Consider the following 20,116-nt stretch of genomic DNA (forward strand, 5'->3'; position numbering starts at 1 on the left):
TTCTGGAAGACCAATTATTCTCAAATTGTCTCTTCTAGACCGGTTTTCTTGGTCTGTCACTCTCTCATTGAGATATTTCATGTTTCCTTCTATTTTTTCAGTCTTTTGGCTTTGTTTTATTTGTTCTTGTTGTCTTGAGAGATCATTAGTTTCTACTTGCTCAATTCTAGCCTTTAGGGATTGATTTTCGGCCATAATCTTCTGGTAATCGGCCATAATCTTTTGGTTTTCGGCCATAATCTTCTTGTTTTCGGCCATAATCTTCTGGTATTCCTTTTCAATCTGGTCATTTCTTGTGTTCAATTTGCTTATCAGTTCATTTGGTTTCTGAGCCTCGCTTTCCAGTTGCAAGATTCTACCTTTTAAGCTGTTATTTTCTTGCCAGATCTCTTCCATTTTCCTCAAGATCTCAGATTTGAACTCTTCCATAGGTTGTGAGGAGTTTTCCTTATTTGGGGAGGGTCTGGATGGTTGTTTGTTCTCCTCCTCTGTTTGCTCGGTTGTCTGGATTTTCTCTGTGTAGAAGCTGTCGAGTGTTAAAGACTTCTTTTTTTTGTTATTATTCTTTCTCTTCTGAATTTCCTGTAACTGGTTAGCCATCATTAGCCCAGCAGCTTCTCAGGTTTATCCTCGCGCTCAGTCCTGAGGTCTGAGTTCTAGTTTTTTCCAAGGTCAAGCCCCCTGGTGGATTCCCTTGCTTGAACCTCTGCAGGAGGTTTCTTTACAAGTCTCAGGGAGCTACTTCCACAGTCGTATACCTGTCTGCACTGGTTCCCCACTTAGGCTTTAGTTCCTGGTTGTGTTTGCCTCTGCTCAGCCAGCACCCACGCCTCTGCTCAGCCGGCACCCACGCCTCTGCTCAGCCGGCGCTCCGCTCCCAGCGTCCGCTCCCGAGCGCGCGCGCTCAGATTTCGCGTGCGTTCTTGACTTAATGGGGTCCTAAGTCTTGCTGCTCTCAGGAACAGGTCCCGGAGCTGCTGATGACTCGATGGGTGCCCCAAACTTGTTCTATTTCTTTTTAGCTGGGTTCAGAGCTATAGGTGAGTGTGGAGGGGGTGGGGGTGGGGCGGTTGCTCAGCTCGCGCTTGAGTGAGAGCCCTTTTTAGCTTGGAAATGTCTCGATTCCACGTACCTTCCACGCTGTGCCCTGTTGTGGGGTTCCTCCGTTCGTCTGGACTTGTTTTTATGTCCCCTTGAGGAGTTTTGTGTGTTTCGGTCAGGAGAGGTTTAGAGCTGCTTCTTACTCTGCCGCCATCTTAACCCGGAAGTCCACCTCATACCCTTTTTACATAAAGTGCTATCTAAACAAATTTCTTCTTCATTTTATTTATATTTTTATTCCTGCAAATATGAATTTATTTATATTTCCATTATTTCCCTATTACAACTTGGTTTTTTGAACCCATGTGAAAAACCTTACTTTTATACATATTCATTTCTACTTTCAGAATGCCTTTTTTTAAATCCTGAGTCTATGAGGTTAAATATAACTCCCAGCTTCAGTCATTTGAAATTAAGAGTTAGGAAGACTTGAGTTCAAGTCTTAAAATCTTAGGCTTATTCTATTGTATGTAATACTGAGCAAGTCACTTATATACTCTGAGCCTCATCTTTAAAATGAGGACAACTTGTAGGATACCTCACAGGGTTGTCATGAAGGTCAACTAGAGTAATGTAAGCTTTAAGGAGCTGTATAAATATAAGTGATTATTTGATCGGCATGTCCTTTAAGTTTTCAGCAAGGCTATTGATAAAGCAAAAAGTTGAATAGAGCAGGGTCAAGGATAGAACCATGATTACTCTGCTACAGACTTCCCTCTAGGTTGAAATCAATCCATTAGTCATTTCTTTGGGTCCAGACAGTCAAACAGTTCTGAGCCCACTTAAAAACTATTTTCCAGCTGACATCTCTCCAAATTGTTCATTAAGTTATCATGAGAATCTGCCAAAAAACCTTGCTGAAATCCAGATATACTAAGACTACAGCATTCCCCTAATCCAACTATCCTACTTACTAACCCCATCAAAGAAAACCCCATGTGGTAGTCTGGCATTACTTGTTCTTAATGAACCCATGCTGGTTCTTAATGATCACCTTCTGAACCCTTCATAAGTGCTCACAATCCACCCCTTTCCTGGTCCAACTTGAAATTTTACCCAGAATCAATATCAAGCTTACAAGCCTAGAGGCTGAGGTATTCATCTTCTTTCCCTTTTTGAAAATTAGGCTATTTGCCCTTTTTTTTATTCTTGTGGAACCTCTTCCATTCTCTGTGATTGTTCAGAATCACTGATAGCACCTCAGCAATCACATTAGCTGCTTTTTTTTCAGTATACTAGGGTGAAGTTTGTTTGGGCCTCATGGCTTGAAGTCATCAATGGCAGCTCTATGATTCCCTTTCTACCTTTTCATTCTTCTTGGTTTTCAAGTCCTCATTTAAATATTTTTCTTCTGTCATTTATGGTCTGAAGATTGGTCTCCCTCGTAGCAAGAGTAGAGACGAAATAAGAATTTGAAAATTCTACCTTCTTTCTATGATCTATTCTTATTCTAACCTAATCAGAGAGGGTTCCTCTTGTCCATTATTGTTGTTTAGTTGTCTGATTCTTCATGACCCCATTTGGGGTCTTCTTTTGGAGTATTCTTGGCAGTGATATTAGATTGATTTGGCATTTCCTTCTCCAGCTCATTTTACCTGAGGCAAATAGGGTTAAGTGATGCCCTCAAACAGTAGTCACAGCTGGATGGCATGTATATATGCCAGCTCAGTACTGTCCCAGGAAGCAAAGCAGGCCTGTGGTAAATTGTAGCATCAACAAAATTTATCTCCCATTTGCTTGTCCTCTACTTTCTGGTATTTTCTCACTTCTATCCTTTCTCCCTATTTCCTCATTAAGGGGAGATTTTAGAATATAAAATCCTGAAAGTTTCCTTGGTCAAGGAACTTATAATGTCAAAATGGTAAACTGATGACCAAGCACTGAGCATATGTCAGAAATATTGGAGAAAGAGTGTTTGACCAAAGACTTGCTAATCTGGGCAAGACCTTTGAAGACAGAGAAGGAAAGTGGCCAGATCAAACTGCAAAGCTAGCTACTATCTGGGACATGAGGTGTAAAAAAGAAAGACTAAATAATGGAGGGAGGTAGAGACCAGTAATTCACAGAAAGGAATAACCTGAGAAGGGTCAGGGAAAATACTTATGGCATCCAATGTCCATAAACCAATGTGCCAACTGTGGGTCATAAACAAAGGGAACTCAAGATTTTAACACAAGGCAATAAATACAATCTCTTTGGAACACCTGAGGCTTGATGGGACTATAATATAATAATAATAACTGGCATTGATATAAGGCTCTAAGGTTTGTGAAGCCCTTTTTATACATTATCTTATTTGAGTCCCACAACAACTCTAGTTGGTAATCATTGCAGCTAAGAGCTCCATTTTATAGATGAGGAAACTAAGGAGCTTTTTCATAGTCACTTATCAGAGGGAAGAATTCAGCCTACTCTCTCACCACACCATTTTCAATGTGACAAATCAAGTACTCTAGTCACAGAGTAGAACTAAGACCAGGCCTAAAATGGGTGCTGAGACTGATAATGGCTATCAAACAAAGTATATGGGGAAGATGATGACTAGGGGCTGTCTGTGGTCCTGAACTAATATTGCCTCAAATGGTACTGCACTTATGTAGCACTAGGAGCTGTCTGTAGTCCTGAACTAATATTGCCTCAAATGATACTGCACTTATCTGGGCAACCTGTACTCTCAAGATCCACCTGTAACTCTAGATATGTGGCTGCCCTTCCATGGAAGTCAGCCTACGCATATGTAGTTTAATTACACTTTTCTGGTTATATCAGTCCTCTGATCAAAAACGTTCAATGACTTCTCTTCCCTATAGAATAAAGTACCAAAACCTGATCCTGGATTCTCAGAGACAGGAGAACTGGAAATGACCTTGAAGATAATGATAATTTTTTTAAAACTCTGAATTTTACAGATAAGGAAACTGTTGCCCCTAAGAGATTAACGGTCTGCCCCAAAAGTCACATTATTATGTATCAGAGAATTATCAGGTATCAGAGCCAGAATTCAAACTCAGGGCCTTTGATTCAAAATCCAGGGTTCTTTTAGCAGTGCCAGGCTCTCCTCATTCAAGATCATTCACTATTTGACAGCAGCCTTCCCTTATAGCATTTTCCCCTGTTACTCCCCTTCACATACTTAATGCCCTCTTATAGCTCAGTGACTTTGCTTACATTATCTCTGCCCCCATAGCTGAGATGGATTTCCCCTATACCCTCCCCTCCGAGGGTATAAAGTTGTCCTTGCTATAGTGCCTTTCCCCACTGAAAGCGATCTTTCCCTCATCAGACTTTGAGGACTTTGCATAAATCACTCCTCTGTCCTTACTCTTCCTGGCCTGGCCTCCTATTCATTTATGTACATGTTCCCATCACCCCCATTATATTATAAATTTCTTGAGTACAGAGTCCATTTCTTACTTCATTTCTGTACCCTCAGGTTAAACACAGACTCTAACTGAGGCCTGTCATTACCCATACAAGTGATTAACAAATGTTTCTCTAATTAAATTGAGTGAATTCACAATGGAATAATCTTCCTGAGGGTTTCTGTCCTTCCAATACCTGGTGTCCAATCCTTCCTCTCTGGGTTCTGAGTATGTGTGTCCTGCTCCCGACCAGGGCAGTGGGCTACTGTTTAGGAGAGATATTTCTCACCTACTATACTCCTGAAAAGGCATTATTCATCTGTAGGAATTCAAGTATGTTATTTACTGAGAATATGGGCCCAGAAGTCAGTCATAAGATCATAGTTTTGCAACTTGAAAGGACTTAAATGGAGGGATACCTTCTCATTTTTACAGAAAAGAAAATAAACCTAGGTTATACAATTCACCCAAGGTCACACAAGTAGTAAGTCATAGATAGAGGGTTCAAATCCAGCCCTTCTGACTCCAAATCTGACATACTTTCCTTACTTTATCTTTCCTCATTGTCCTTCCTGTAAAAGAAAGTATACTCTTAAACTAGCTAAGTTCTCTTTAGAAAGCCAGGCCATGTGACTGAATGCTCCAGTGCTCAGGCCTCTGCTGCCTCCTTCATTGGCATAGGGTTTGTGCTCAGGAAAGGGTCTCCACAGTTTCCCCCAACCCATTGCCCCTTCTTCCAAGTCTGATTGGTCCTGTCTCTCAAAGCCTTCTTCCATGTCTCTTCCCAACTCCATGCAGAAGGCAGACCTGGCTGTAGCCCCTCTGACCATCACTCATATCCGAGAGAAAGCCATTGACTTCTCCAAGCCCTTCATGACTCTCGGCGTCAGTATCCTGTACCGGAAACCCAATGGCACCAATCCTGGCGTATTCTCCTTCCTCAACCCCTTGTCTCCTGACATCTGGATGTATGTCCTTCTTGCCTATCTGGGTGTCAGCTGTGTTCTCTTCGTCATTGCCAGGTAAGAGAGTCTTCAGTGCTTCATGGGTTGGGGTGGTAGTGTGGTGGGATAGGGGTGTTGCATCATCCATTGTGTTTGATTCCCTGTCATTCTAGGGTTATTTTATGTGACTTGGGGCCATATTGTGTTGATAAGGAGTTGTGGGAAGAGGGCACAAAATAGGTCAGGAGACAAATCTTTGACTTAGAATCATGATATGTATCCCAATACTCTCACCCACAAAGTCTCCAAGACAGGCTATCTCTCCCTCTGCCTTAGTTTTCCAGTATGAAGTCTGCCTCTTTGCCATCTTTATTGCTTTAGCATCAGATCCACAGCCAAAGGCCAGAGACTCAGCCCCATTTTGCTCCCTCTCCCTCTTCTCAGGGCCTTTTGATATTTCCAAGGATGAGGATGTGTCATTGTCTTTCAGACCCCAAGATCATCTCTGATGCCAGACTCTTTACAAAAATTAGAATTCTAGAAGCTCTAGGCTCTGTCTCAGGGATGGAGATCATCCATGCCATTCAAGAGAGGGCTGAGTGGGCAGCTAAAGATGGACCTCTGGGAGTTAACCACCCTTCCTGCTGCTAGAGGCAGCCAAGTTCTATTGCCACACTGAGATTACTATAGGAGTAGTATTGGGCCAGTGAGATTTAGCCTCTGCCAGAAAACTCTCATAGCATACACGGTACACTCTCTACATGCCACACACACAAGTAACTGTGTACCCATGCATCCATGCACACATCACACATATATTCATGTACATGAGTTCATGTCCATTCATGCACATGGTGTATGGTTTAGGATGCATATATACAGTCATATGTACTCATTCTTCCACACTTCTGTTTTCCCCCACAATTACCAGAGTCAAAGCAGCTGTCTAAAGCTACTCTTGGCTGCCTTCTCAGTCGTGACCTCAAACCCCAAGCCCTTCCACAAAGCCACAGCCATCTGTTGGCTGGATGCCATATCTAGCTTCTTCCTCTGCTAGAACATCAGCCACTTTGTTAACCTAAGTTAAGAGAAGTTATAGAACTTTAACTGAAGGCTAGGCTTTGCTGCTCAGCAAGGCAATTTGAGAAGGCAGAGCCACATGCTTTCTGAGACTCCTCTGTGTTAGCACACAGAAAAGCAGCTTCATAGTGAGGCTTGGAGAGATCAGCGATAGCCCCTTGGTGACTCATACTGCAGATTCAGTGCTAAGAACTAGAAACTCTCTGAGCTGTCTATAGCAAGGAGAGGTTTGAAGCTTGAGGAAGAAAATGGGAGCATTGATGTCTACTGGACACACAAAGGAATGGTTGCTTGGCCACAAGTCCAGGGAAAAGATAAGTTCAGGGAATCTAGAGAGGGTGGTGTCTATGAATCAAGGCCAGCAAGGGAAATGGGGTAAAGAGTCCAGGGAGATCTGTGTTTGTTGATGAGATTAGAGGAGGTAGATCTAAGCTAAACCAAGATCTGAAGGTATCTCTTGGGTAATTAAAGGAGAAAGATGCTTACATAGGAGTTTATGAAAAGAGGTCTTTCTGAGAGTATCTGAGGAAAAGGATTTCTAATGAGGTCAGGGAAGAATCGTGTTTTTTGGACAAGGTCAGATGTACATACACCATGGCTCTTACTTCTTCAACCAATGTAACTAATTCAAATGTCAGAGCCTGTTCAGCTTTCTGAGAAACCACTGTCAGCACTGTTAGATCCCTCAAGTAAGTAATAGTGAAGTTCAGGGCAGGGTTAGGATGAATGGTCACGGAAGGCAAAGGGAGAAGCCAAGATAAGGAAGAGATTGGGAATCTTCCAAGGGTTTAATGAAGGAAGTAGGAATACTTAGCATGGAAAAGCAAAAATTTAGTGGGGACCTGAAAGCTGTCAGTATCTGAAGGACCATCATGAAGAGAAAGGATGAGACTTGTTCTGGTTGGCTTCAGAACAGAACCAGGAAAAGAAATATAGGGAACAGCAAATTTAGGTACATCATCCTGTAGAACATAAGCTCTCTGAGGGCAAGGATTGTTTCATTTGTGTATTTCTATCACCAGCACAACGTGCAGCACATTATACATAGTAGGCATAGGATAATAGGATCATAGGTTTTAGAACCAAAGGGGACATTAGAAGCCAATTTATCCAGCCCCCTCGTTTAATAGTTGAGGAAAATGAGGCATACAGAGGTTACATTTTTCCAGAGTCAGTTACTAAATATGAGGGGTAAGATTTGAATTTGGCTCTTCTGGACTCCAGACCCAGTACTATCCATTGTACAAATGCCTGTTGAATTTGATTGAATTCCTAAACTTCTTTAAAATGGAATGAGTTCCTTGGCAAGTTTATAGGTTCCTCATCATTGAAGAAATTTGATCAGACACTTAATAAGCATTTGCTAGGAAGCTATAGAGGGGATTCATGCTTCAGCTGAGGGATGAACTAGATGACCTCTGGCTTCCCTCATGATTCTGAAGTTCCATGAATCAGGGAGCTGTTCACTAGTTGCTTGTTAACTGACTCACTGCCAATTGCCTTCCTTTAGACAACTCTCACGCCTCCCAGTCATGTCTCGGTGTGACAGGGTCCCTGATACCAGCAGATTCGAAATAGACCAAATGGGAATTCAGTGTTCTGACTCCTGCCACAGCCTCCTTTTGGCACCATACAATGTAGGGATCAAAGGATCAGGTCTCCCAGCTCTAGCTCTGGATTAACTAGACTAGATGAAGAACACTTTGCAGATAGCCACTGGTGTATGCCCTTAATTTATTAGAAAGTAATATTGATGTTACTGATCTTCCCTTCCATGATTATGGGGCCTGAGGAGGCTGGGAAATGGGGTACAAGGGGCATTTTAATTCCTTCTCTCTAACAAGATCGAGGGGTCATGTAGAGTCTGGGTTGGGAACACCCGCACAGTGTTCCATTCCATCAACAGACTTGAGGAGGAGATTGCTGCCATCACTGAGTCCTGTCAGGTGAGCTGGTGTCCTGTCTGCTCTTACTTAATAATAACTGGCTTATGTGTAGGTTTAGAGGTTTAGAAAGTCCTTTACCTACATACCTTTGCCTACCTAATCCAAACTTCACAAAAACCATTTGAGGTAGGCAATGTGAAAGGGATGGACTTGGAATCAGAAAGACTTGAGTTTGAATCCTGCCTCAGATGTTTACTGGCTAAATAGCTCTGAACAAGTCATCTAACCTCTCTTGGCCTCAATTTTCTCATCTGTAAAATGGGGATGATAACAGCACCTACACCTCAGGGTTATTATGAAAATCATATGAGATAACATGGAAAGTGCTTTGCAAACGTTAAAGTGTTCTTTAAATGCTAAGCATTTTTAATATAGACACTATACAATAGATAGGAAAACTGAAGCTTAGAGAGGATAAGTGATTTTCCCTGTCATATAGATAGTAAATGACAAAGAAGTAATTCTAACTTGAATTTTCTGACTACAAATCCAGCACTTTTTATACCATCACATTACTTCTAATCTTATAAAGACAAGAAAATAAAATATACACACTCACACTACACCTAAACTCACATTCATACCTACACACAACCCTTCACTATGTATACTGAGACTTAACCTCTGAATCTCAGTGTTCCCATATACAAAATAAGAGGATTGGACCAGGTAGTAGTCTCTGAGTTCCCTTTGAGCTCTTAAAATGTTTCCAACTGTAATTCTAGGGGAGGCAAGAAGGAAGAAAAAAATTGAGGTAACTCAGCTGGGATGCCCCTTTGGAGCTATCCCAGCCCCTTCCCAGAGAGCCCTACCAAGGAGATTGAAAATACTGAGGCTCAGACCTGTATCTTGTAGGCCATTCAGGTCTTGGGGATTAAGTAGAAGACTTCTCAATCTCACCCTTGTCAGAGGGGAACCACTGTCTTTTTGTGGGTCTTTTCTGGAAACCAATCCTGTCCAAGTCATACCTCTGACCTTGGAGACCTTGCACTGTTTCAGGGGCCATTGCTGTTTCCCTCATCTGTTCCAGCACATCTGGCTCACACTTGGACATGACCTTGAACTTTCTTCCTCCTCCAGGCAAGTGATAGGTTTGGCACCTTCTCCCTCCCCCCCTTCATCTGGCTCCTATAGGAGAATCCCCTTGACTTTGGTCTCAAGTCTAGAGCCAGAATGAGACACACGACAGATGAGTAAATGGCCCCTGGGGTGTTTTTTATCTCTATGTGACAAGAATCCCAAAGCTCAGAGGGCCAATATTAGTCCAGATCAGAAATCCTAAAGAGCCAGAGGGAAAGGATGGGGACAGGAGGGATAATGGCTAGCATTTCAGACTAGTTCAGTGACCATAACCCAGATATATAGCTACTTTTCATATATTATCTGGAATAATAATAATCCCCCTTAAAGCCCAACCCATTATCCATATTTTGAGGTTGGGATGGGAGGGAGGTGGGGACCAAGGGAAAGCCAGCCAGAGTCATGGACTAGGGGGCTGTTCTGTGTCCTGAGACCACTATAGTGCCTGCATAGGTGTGCTAGCTCTGGGCTCTGATGCCACCCCTTAATGGGTCAGCACCTCAGCCAGTGTGATGGAACTTTCCTATGAAGAAATACTTGGGGCAGCATAAAGTTGAAGCCTGGTCCTGCTCAAAACCATTGTGATGATCAGTTTGACAATGAAGATAGTTCTGGTGCCAGAAGAAGACAAGACTCAGTAGAACATCCCAGAAATTCTCATAAATGTCCCATCTGCTGAAGATGTTTGCACATTCTTTCCACCGTAGTGTACCACCACTATTTTTCTAAAGAGAATGAAGCATGTGTGTGCACACACACACATAGATGGAGCTGACCACTAAAGCTGGCAAACAAGAAGTGTGCATGAAAGTAACTGAAAACATCATCTGCAAGTGGTAAATTGGAAATCAATGAGCAACAGATCTCACCAGAAGCAAACAAGGCACCGCTTTTTGTCAGGGGTACCCTTATCTGCAAGTCACACAACATATTGCTATCCAATGTAAGGAAATCACAAAAATTAACTTTATCTCAAACCCTAGAGTGGATAAAATAGGAGATGAAATTAAGGTGCCAGAGGTAGCTAGGTGGCTGACTAGATTGAGAGCCATATCTAGAGACAGGAGGTCCTGGGGTCAAATCTGACCTCAGACACTTCCTAGTTGTGGGATCCTCAGCAAGTCACTTAATCCCAATTTCCTAGCCCTTCCTGCTCTTCTGCCTTGGAACCAATACTTAGTATCAATTCTAAGATGGAAGGTGAGGGTTAAAAAAAGAAATGAAATGAAGGTGCCACTAGAATCTGAAGAAGAAACAATTAAAAACCATGAAGTCATTGAAAATCTTCACTTAATGCGGACTTCAGAAATTATTCCCAATTCAGAAAAGGATGAGTCAGTCCTGACACTTTATGTGATTTTGAAAAGGAAATGTATATACTATGACTGGAATTCTGAGAAGCCCCATTTGATTTTGACACCATAAATCCAACTGACAGACTAAAACAAAGTAATGTTTTTAAAGCCAGTGTCTGGTATAACTATTTTGAACAAACTCATTCTCCCATAGTATTTGATAGAAAGTATAAAGGCATTTTAGGACCTATACTTAGCAGTATATGCATAAGTTGTTGCCATGGTAAAAAACAAGGAGAAAGGGTGGAGCCATCAAGAAATAGAGGCATCAAACACTACCATGGCAGAAGTGACTTGAGAGAGCCATTGAAGATGTTTAGAAAAGCACTGGAACATTACAACAATATTGGATTGGTCCATGGATTAGAAAATGTGAATATCATATTCAGATTTCCAGGCAGCTAAATGGTCCAAATGTCCAGAGTACTGGACCTGGAGTCCAAAAGATTCAAATTCATATCCAGTCCAAGATACTTACTAGCTGTGCAAGACACCCTCTGCCCGTCTTCAGTTTTGTCATCTGTAAAATGTGAGTAATAATAGCATCTACTTTCTAGAGTTGTTCTGAGGATCAAATTAAATAACATTTTAGAGCACTTTGCAAATCTTAAAGTGCTATATAGATGCTAGCTATTATGATTACATTGCTCAGTTAAAGGCAACAAATAAACATGTAGAAAAGATCCAGAAAAGCAAAAGGATGTCAGGAATTTGAGATTCCTTTATAAAAGTGTAAAAGTAGTAAAAGCAGTTAAAAAACAAAACACAACAAAAATTAAACATCAAAGACTTAAAGTAAAGCAACGACAACCAAAAAAAAAAAAAACCAGAGGAAGGAAGATAGGGACAAATTGCAATTATCTTTCTAGTCATAAGAATAACACAATAGAAATTCAAGTTGGATCAAACAAATAACAAACAACTTTCACACCACCAATATAATGAATGGCAGAACTGTGGTCTTAAGGGAACTGACTCCAACTTGAGCTTCTTGGCAAAACTAGAAAGCAGTGGGACCATCAAAGACAAAATTACTGGCTCAAACATTTCAGTTTGAATGAATGAAATATTGTACAGTGGCAAAGGACTTTACCAGCTTGCTTTCAGATACAGGATTGATCTCACTAATCCTTCAGTCGGCTGAAGCAGCAAGGCACCTTGAAGGAGAGAGGAGAAAGCATGTGCTAAGCAAGTTAAACCACCACCACCTCCAATCACTGCCTTCCCTCTTACTCTGATGAAGGCATTCCAGAACCCAAGAGTGTTGGGAATGGCAATGCCAGATCACTGTAGTCCTGCTTCCAATCCAGATTACCCAACCATAATCCTGGGAAGAAACCCATCTGAAGATGTGATCTGGCCCCTGCTAATGCAGATGTTACAACCTCTTGCCTCCTCATCAGCCAAGGACCAGAAAAGAAAGTTCCCACCACCAAAGTTCTGTTGATTGGGTCTTCATCAGAAACAGATCTTATTTTATCAGTAATTAAGATGTTAAATAAAATGAATTACCTATTGCTTTACTATTGCACCCTAAAGACCACGAGATCTTGCCACCTGACTTGAAATCCCCTTTATGTCTTGTCCCTTCCATTAGAATGTAAACTCTTTGAGAGGAGGAACGGTCTCCACTTTTCTCTTTGTATCCCCAGCACTCAACACAATGCTATGCACATAGTAAGTACTTAATAAATGCTTTTAAAAATTCTTTCCTTCATTCTTAATGAGGAATTACATATCTTTTATTAAAAGATGAGAACCCCAGATATCTCTTTCAATGCAGGTCACTTATATGCTCATGTACTTTATAAAATGTATTTACAGTTTACATCACTTTTTTTAATTTTTTTTTTATTTTAAACCCTTAACTTCTGTGTATTGACTTATAGGTGGAAGAGTGGTAAGGGTAGGCAATGGGGGTCAAGTGACTTGCCCAGGGTCACACAGCTGGGAAGTGTCTGAGGCCAGATTTGAACCTAGGACCTCCTGTCTCTAGGCCTGGCTCTCAATCCACTGAGCTACCCAGCTGCCCCTCATCACTTTTTAAAAAATCTATTAATGAAAGAAAACAATATATTTGCCAAGGAACAAAAAGAGTGTGTTAAAAGTCCCAGAGGATGTAAAGAGCAACTCATTATCAATTTAGTATTTAAAGAACAAGCTGCCGGGGGCAGCCGGGTAACTCAGTGGATTGAGAACCAGGCCTAGAGAAGGGAGATCCTAGGTTCAAATCTGACCTCAGACACTTCCCAGCTGTGTGACCCTGGGCAAGTCACTTGACTACCATTGCCTACCCTTACCACTCTTCTGCCTTGGAGCCAACACAAGGTATTGACTCCAAGATGGAAGATAAGGGTTTAAAAAAATAAAGAAAGAAAGAACAAGCTGCCCCAAAATGTCATGAGTTTTACTCTCCCTTTGTTGATTATCTCAGAACATGTGATTCAATTTTATGCTTATGGCTTATTTATATAATGCAAATATATAAAATAGAACCAAGTGTAGTGAGAACTGTAGCAATTGATGACCATGTAGAAAACTGTTTTCTATGTAAAACATCCTAACAACACAATAATGTCAATAATAATTTATATGAAACATGGCATTTGAGGAGGAAACCAATTAAGTCCACATGAGACTGTCTGACCTTAAATATAGTATTATTTTTCCTAAATAGTACTGACCATAGTTTTTTTTAAATTAAGGGGGAATTTGAAACAAGATACTAATAATCACTGTGTAATATGAATAATGTCAAGCTATATAGTTCAATGGAAAAACATTAAACAGTCCCTTCTCATCGAATCTGGCTCAGTGATATAAATATTTCTCTTGGATCCCCAAAATGCAAAAATCATAATGTATGCCAATGAAAAATAGAGACTGAAGGCATCAAGCTTAAATCTAGAAGTCACATTGAACCAATGGTTGAAGGTGATACCTATAAATACCTTGGTCTCCTCCAGACAAGAAACATCAGACAGAAAGACTTCAAAAAGGAGCCTATTAGCATTCTGAAATAAAAGATGTAAGGGAAGAACATATATGCAAGACCAGGGCTAATATATACTTTTGGAACTATGAAATTGTCAATAACAGATTTGGAAAGTATCATCACAAAAACCTATATAATATTAATGAAACACATAACCCTAAGGCAGCTAGTATAGAAAAATGAACACTTCCTCAAACAAAAATGAGGAAGAAAGTTTATAGGCATATTTAGAGAATTTGATCAACCAGGAGAAGACCTAAAGAAATCCTTTGGAACAAGCAGACATCATTTCAATGAGCAATAATAAAGGCTGATAGCAAATAAACAATATTAGGTCTGCAAATATAACTGAAAGTTGTTTACCTCTGGATGGATTTTATGAAAAGGCTAAGATCTGAGACTGGAATCAAAAGATTCTTCATGGATGTCATCCACATGAACTCCGCATGAACTAGCAATATGTCAATAATGCAACATTGAACAAGTGGCTGAATGATGTAAATACTTGTGGAAATAGGGGGGTTTGTAATGGTGATTCAGGATCCGGTCATTACCACCTGGAATTAACAACAAGTTTATCCCTAATTAGTCAAGACCTAGTGACCAATGTAGTTTATGCAAGGAAATGGTAGAAACTAATTACATATTACCATAGGCTGTAAAAAATTAGCACCCACCCAATACCTAGGAATGTGTGACCTGGTAGCTAGAATTATATATCAGGAGCTCTTTATCTTTCATTGACTACTGTATAATATTCCCATTCAACCAATACAGACTCCAGAATATCTTGTAGAATTCAGCCTATAAACTGTACTCAATCTGGACCATTATCAAAGACCAAACCATTGCCCATAATTGCCTCATCATGACATTGATCCATAAAAGCTTAAGAATTATGTTTTTAATAGATATTACCACATCAAATACTCATAATCACCAAGCTACATAGAATTAAATGTTTTCAAAATGTAGAGACCGAGCAGAGATCAAAAACATACTGAGAACAGGACGAGGGGCATATCATCCCGGTGATCCTATCTTACAACCAGAGCTATGCCAAGGATGCTTTCAAGGAGCCTGTGGAGGATGAGTTTAAATTCTAATCGTTTTTTTAAAAACTTCAAAAAGCAATTGTTTTAGTAGTCCAAAGACTGTTACAAACAAAAGAATAACAGTAGGATAGCAATTTGCCCGAGACTATTTCTATCTGAATTCTATTAAGAGAGATGACATGATAATCATAGTAAGAATTTTCATTTGTATAGCACCAAAGGTTTGCAAAGTTCTTTACCCATACTAATCCAGTGATGTAGCTCATGCAAAGGCTATCATTCCCATTTTACAGAAGAATAAACCAAGGCATGGGGCAGTCACAGAGCTATTATATGTCAGAGGTTGGACTCCAACTCAGGACCCCTGACCACAGTGTTCTTTCTGGAGTCACAGTATTGACCTCCCTCCAGAAGCCCTTCTCTAAGCTCCTGTGGGACTAAACAGAGAACAGGGCTAGGCTCTAGCTCCTGAGTCATTTTCCTGGTCTTGAGACATTTGGGGCAGAACAGGAGTTATGAGCTGTCAGTGAGGGTCCATGTGTTGGTTCAGCCTGCTCCAGCTGGTTCCTTACTGTCATCCCCCACATCTTTCCATAAGGCCCATATTTCTCCTTTCCTGCCTCTGGCTTTCCTTTTAAAGCCTAAGGAGGTGTCAAGCCCTTCATCAGAGCCTTCTCTAGAGAGATTTGACCTAAGAATTTGAAGTTTGAGACTTTTCCTTGGAGCTTTCTTTGAAATGCTTACTTTCCGACTCTCACCGAAAGACCAAAAGAAAGAAGCATTTGAGATGAGAATGTCCTTGGTCAGCAAGGCTTTTTTGCTCTAAGCCCTCTAGCTCTGAAAAGAGGAGGCCAGCTCTAGGCTGGACCTCAGTCTCAGCATTCACAGCTCTACCTGAGATGCCAGCCCTGTTGCCAGACCCAAAGATGTTCCCTGCAATGAGAGCCTCTTACCTTTTTAATGATCCCACAAGCCTTTGAAAGCCCTAGAGACACTTTCTGGAAACTTAGTAATTGTCTGAACCTTCCTTGTAATGTGAGCAGTGCCAGCCAGCAGACTCTCTCTCTCTTTCCTCTCTCTTTCTGTATTTCTTTCTCTCTCTGTCTCTTTCTCTGTCTTTCTGTCTGTATCTGTCTGTCTGTCTGTCTGTCTGTCTGTCTGTCTGTCTGTCTGTCTCTCTCTCTCTCTCTCTCTCTCTCTCTTCCTCCCTAGGATCCAGGAAGCTGATTTTCTCCTTTTATGACTTCATTTCATGTTCTTCTATCTTAAACTAGCCTGAAATGATCTTAACCTTTTAGCTCTCAATCTGATGGAGCATCTGATAGAGAGTACTTCTCCTAGAAACAATCCAGGAAGACTTCCTGAAGGAGAGTTTGCAGAAGCTGTGGAATCCTCTAGGGAGGATAAACAGGAAGTTGTAAAGCTGATAGAAGGAAAAAACCTGGGTTTGATTCTCAGCTTTGATTTGTGATAACCTCCGCATGCCTCAGTTTGCTAATCTAATGAAGGAGGTTATTAAATCTTGAACTGCTTACGTCACCCAGAGCTATAATGGTTTCCTATTTTTTCTACCAGATGTTCTTTGATCTAAGCTACATCTCATTCAGAAAGTCTTCCTGGACTAATAGTGTACTCTATTCAGGTCAAGTCAACAAGCATTTATTGAGTGTCAGCTATGTGCCAGGCATTGTGTTAAGTTCAGAGGATACAAAGAAAGACAAAAAAACACAGTCTCTGTTCTCTGGGAGTTCACGGTCTGACAGAAGAAAGAGAACTGAATTCAAAGCAGCTTTGACATCTCCCTAGGCTTTAAGAAAAAGGAAAGGAAAAATTTGGACTTGGTGGGGGAACTGAAAAGACATTTGAGTTTAAATACCAGCTCCACTACTTAATGATAGTTGTATGACTTTTGGCCAAGTCACTTAACTTCTGGTGGCTTCAGTTCCCCCATTTCTAAAGTGAGGGGCTGGATTCTGAAGTCCCTTCCATCTTTGACTTTAAGTAGGAAGGGATCTCAAAATTCATCTAGTCCAACTCCTTCACTTTGCAGAAGAGGAAAATAGGTCTAAGAGAGTCTAAGCAACATGACTGAGATTACATAGATGATCAGCAGTAGAGGTGGGATTCAGATGCATTTCCCATGATTTCAAGTTCAAAGGTAAATTTCAGCAATCTCCCCATTGTACCCAGCTAATCTTCTTATCCATTATTGCCTGGGATCCACAGCTTTGCCCCATTTTCAGACTATATTACTGGTGCCACTGGGGAGCCATGGATTCCAGACCTGGTAGTCTGTGACTGTTTCTTGCTCATTCTCCTTGTTCTGATATTGCTGAAGAAGAGTATTGCCAGTCAGGCTGTCTATTTTCAGAGCCATCTGTTGGCTGGTTGTTTCTGTCTATTCCTGGTCCTTATCACAGTTCCTGGCACACAACAGGTGCTTAATAGATGCTTACTGACTTGACTTGATGGAACAAGACCCAACCCCAAGTAGTTCTTGAGAGCCCAGCCTTCAAAGATCCCATCTTGATATTTGTCTCCCCACCTTTTTTAACCCTTACCTTCTGCCCTAGTGTAAATTCTAAGGCAGAAGAGTGGCAAGGACTAGCTAGGAAGTATCTGAGGCCAGATTTGAACCCAGGTCCTCTATCCACCGTGCTGCCTAGCTGCCTCATCTGTCCTATTTTGACTGGAGGCTATTCCCAGAGATCCCACTGTACTCTAAGTCCCTGACCCAGCCCCAACCTAACTCTCATCTGACAATGGGGCAAGATGGTGGCAGGGACCAGAGCCAGACTCAGACTTCTATCACTTTTGAGTTCTCCTGAGGGAGGAAAAGGGGAGAGTAATTAGCCCATCTGGCTTGAAGGCAATTACACCAATTAGGCCTTGGATCCAATTGCTCAGGAGAGGTTGTGATCCTGAGGAGATGTGTCTCCATGGCTGTGAAACTATTAACTCAATCAGAGAAAGGGCAGACCCCTGGGAGCAGAGTCTTGGCTCAAGGGCCAATATAGTCTCTTTGGTCTATCATGGAAAGAAAGTTGTAAAGCCACCAACTTGAGTTCCCTTTGCATGACTATCTTCAAGGCTACTCAGTGGTTCATTTAAAATAATATGAGCATAATTTGCCAGCCCTCTTTTCCTTATGGCCATTAGGGCCCCAGGGTAAATAATAATGTATTTGAATTTCCATAAGCACATTTTAATCTCCAGTTTTGCATTTTATAGAAGGGACTCAGTCTCAGCCAACACTTTTCTGCTATTACTCCTGCATTTGAGACTTAGCTTTCCTTCTGATCATGACTATAAACAGAGCTCTGAGTCATCAGTTTTCTAATTGTTACCCCCTAATCAGAGCCTTTAATCAGCTATCTGACTGCTTGGTCTTATTCTGTCATTGTGGAAGGCGTTAGGTGCTCATCTGGTCTCCCTTGTCCCTTCTCGTGTCTCAGATCACCACTCCTCCCTGTGTTTTCCTGAGCCCCCTTCCCTGTACCATCTCCCATCCTCTTTTCCCAGTCTCACAGATCCCCTCTCCCCTGTCCTCCACAGGTTCAGCCCCTATGAATGGTATGATGCACATCCCTGCAACCCTGGCTCCGACATCGTGGAGAACAACTTCACTTTACTCAACAGCTTTTGGTTTGGGATGGGCTCCCTGATGCAGCAAGGTAAGATCACCCCAAACCCCATCCCTGCCCCAATGCTTCCCCCCTCCTTCTGTCACTTTCTCTTTCCATGGCCCTGCTGCCAATTCCTGAGGTCTGATCAAGTTCAGACCTCAGCCAAGGGGCCAGTTTGACCTGCACAATGAGATAGAGCCCTCTTCTCCAAAGAAGGGGGTTCTTGCCTGGGATGAGAGTTTGGACTAGGTGACCCCTAAAGTCTCTTCCAGTCCTGGGATTCCGTGGTCCCTTTTTGATCCCTTTCTGTCATCATGTCCTCTCTTCTGTTCCAGGCCCAAAGCAAGGGCTATAATGACCAGACTATGTGTATGAGACACTGTATGTTTAAGGAGGACCTTGAGATGGGTCATAGACCCATTGTAGAGACCCAGTCTAGGATGGAATTAATTTATGTCACCACTGATGAAATCACCAGCATCTTCACCATCACTATCATAATAGCTAGCATCTTACAGTTTACTAAGTCCTTTAAGAATATCTCTTTAGATCTTCATCACAACTCTAGATAGTAGGAACTGTTATTTATCCCCATTTTGAAGATGAGAAAAATGAGGCAGACATTAAATGATTTGCTCTGGGTCACACAGCAAATGAGGGTCTGAAGTTGGATTTGAACTCTGATTTTAGGACCAGCACTCTATCTACTACCTCACCTTGATGTCCAGAATTTTTGCCCAGGAATTTTTTTAAAACCTTTCCCTTCCATTTTAGAGTCAATATTGTGTATTGGTTCCAAAGCAGAAGAAGGTATGAATTAGGCAGTGGGAGTTAAGTGACTTGCCCAGGGTCACATAGCAGGGAAGTATCTAAGGCTCATCTCTAGGCAGAGCCACCTAGCTGATTCTCCCCTCCTCCAGGAATGCTTTAATGCAGGTGTCCTTTCAGATACAACAGTCATGGAAAATACTTCTCCCTGAAATTCTGTGGTTTTGTGATTCTCTGAAATATGCACCATAGAAATAAAGGATAAATTGAAAGGACCCTGAAAGGTCAACTAACCCATGCTCCCTTATTTAGGCAGCAGGAAGGAAGAGAGACTTGAGCAGAAGCTACTTCCCTGGTAGGTCATCCTGGGGATTGAAGCTCTTTCCATATGAAGCCCTCCCTGGGGAGGGGCCCCTGTCAGTCATCAAGTATTTATGAAGTACTTCCTAACTCTGTGGCTTTAGAACATCCACAGAATAGAGTCTACTTTGCTCCCCCTCTTCCTGCCTGCTCCCCTCCTTCTGGCCCAGAGAGCTGCCCTCAGCTTAGCCTCGGTTCATTAGGAGAAACATTCAAAATAGCAAATGAGCTTAAACTCATTGAGCCAAGACAGGAGCAGAGCTTGAAAAAGAGGCCTGGCAATTGCCTAACTGATGAATACCCTCCCCCTCCCCTTCTTGTTCTCTCTCTCCTCTCTCTCCTCCCTTACTCCCTCCCTCTCTCTCTGTCTGTCTCTTGCTCCTTTCTCTCTCTCTCTCTCTCTCTCTCTCTCTCTCTCTCTCTCTCTCTCTCTCTCTCTCTCTC

General features: G+C 41.7%; 1 protein-coding gene across 3 annotated transcripts in view; it reads left to right on the top strand.

Annotated features, from left to right (window-relative positions):
• The window catches only part of GRIK3 (glutamate ionotropic receptor kainate type subunit 3), a 350,540-nt gene that overhangs the window by 282,944 nt on the left and 47,480 nt on the right, over nt 1-20,116 (top strand). For all 3 annotated transcript variants that reach the window (XM_044671492.1, XM_044671491.1, XM_044671493.1), the window contains exons 11-12: nt 5,262-5,485; nt 18,474-18,592. In XM_044671492.1, coding sequence (XP_044527427.1) covers nt 5,262-5,485; nt 18,474-18,592 — 343 coding nt within the window. The remainder of the gene's footprint in view (nt 1-5,261; nt 5,486-18,473; nt 18,593-20,116) is intronic.

The sequence above is a fragment of the Gracilinanus agilis genome, chromosome 3 (genome assembly GCF_016433145.1).
Source record: "Gracilinanus agilis isolate LMUSP501 chromosome 3, AgileGrace, whole genome shotgun sequence".
Lineage (NCBI taxonomy): Eukaryota > Metazoa > Chordata > Mammalia > Didelphimorphia > Didelphidae > Gracilinanus > Gracilinanus agilis.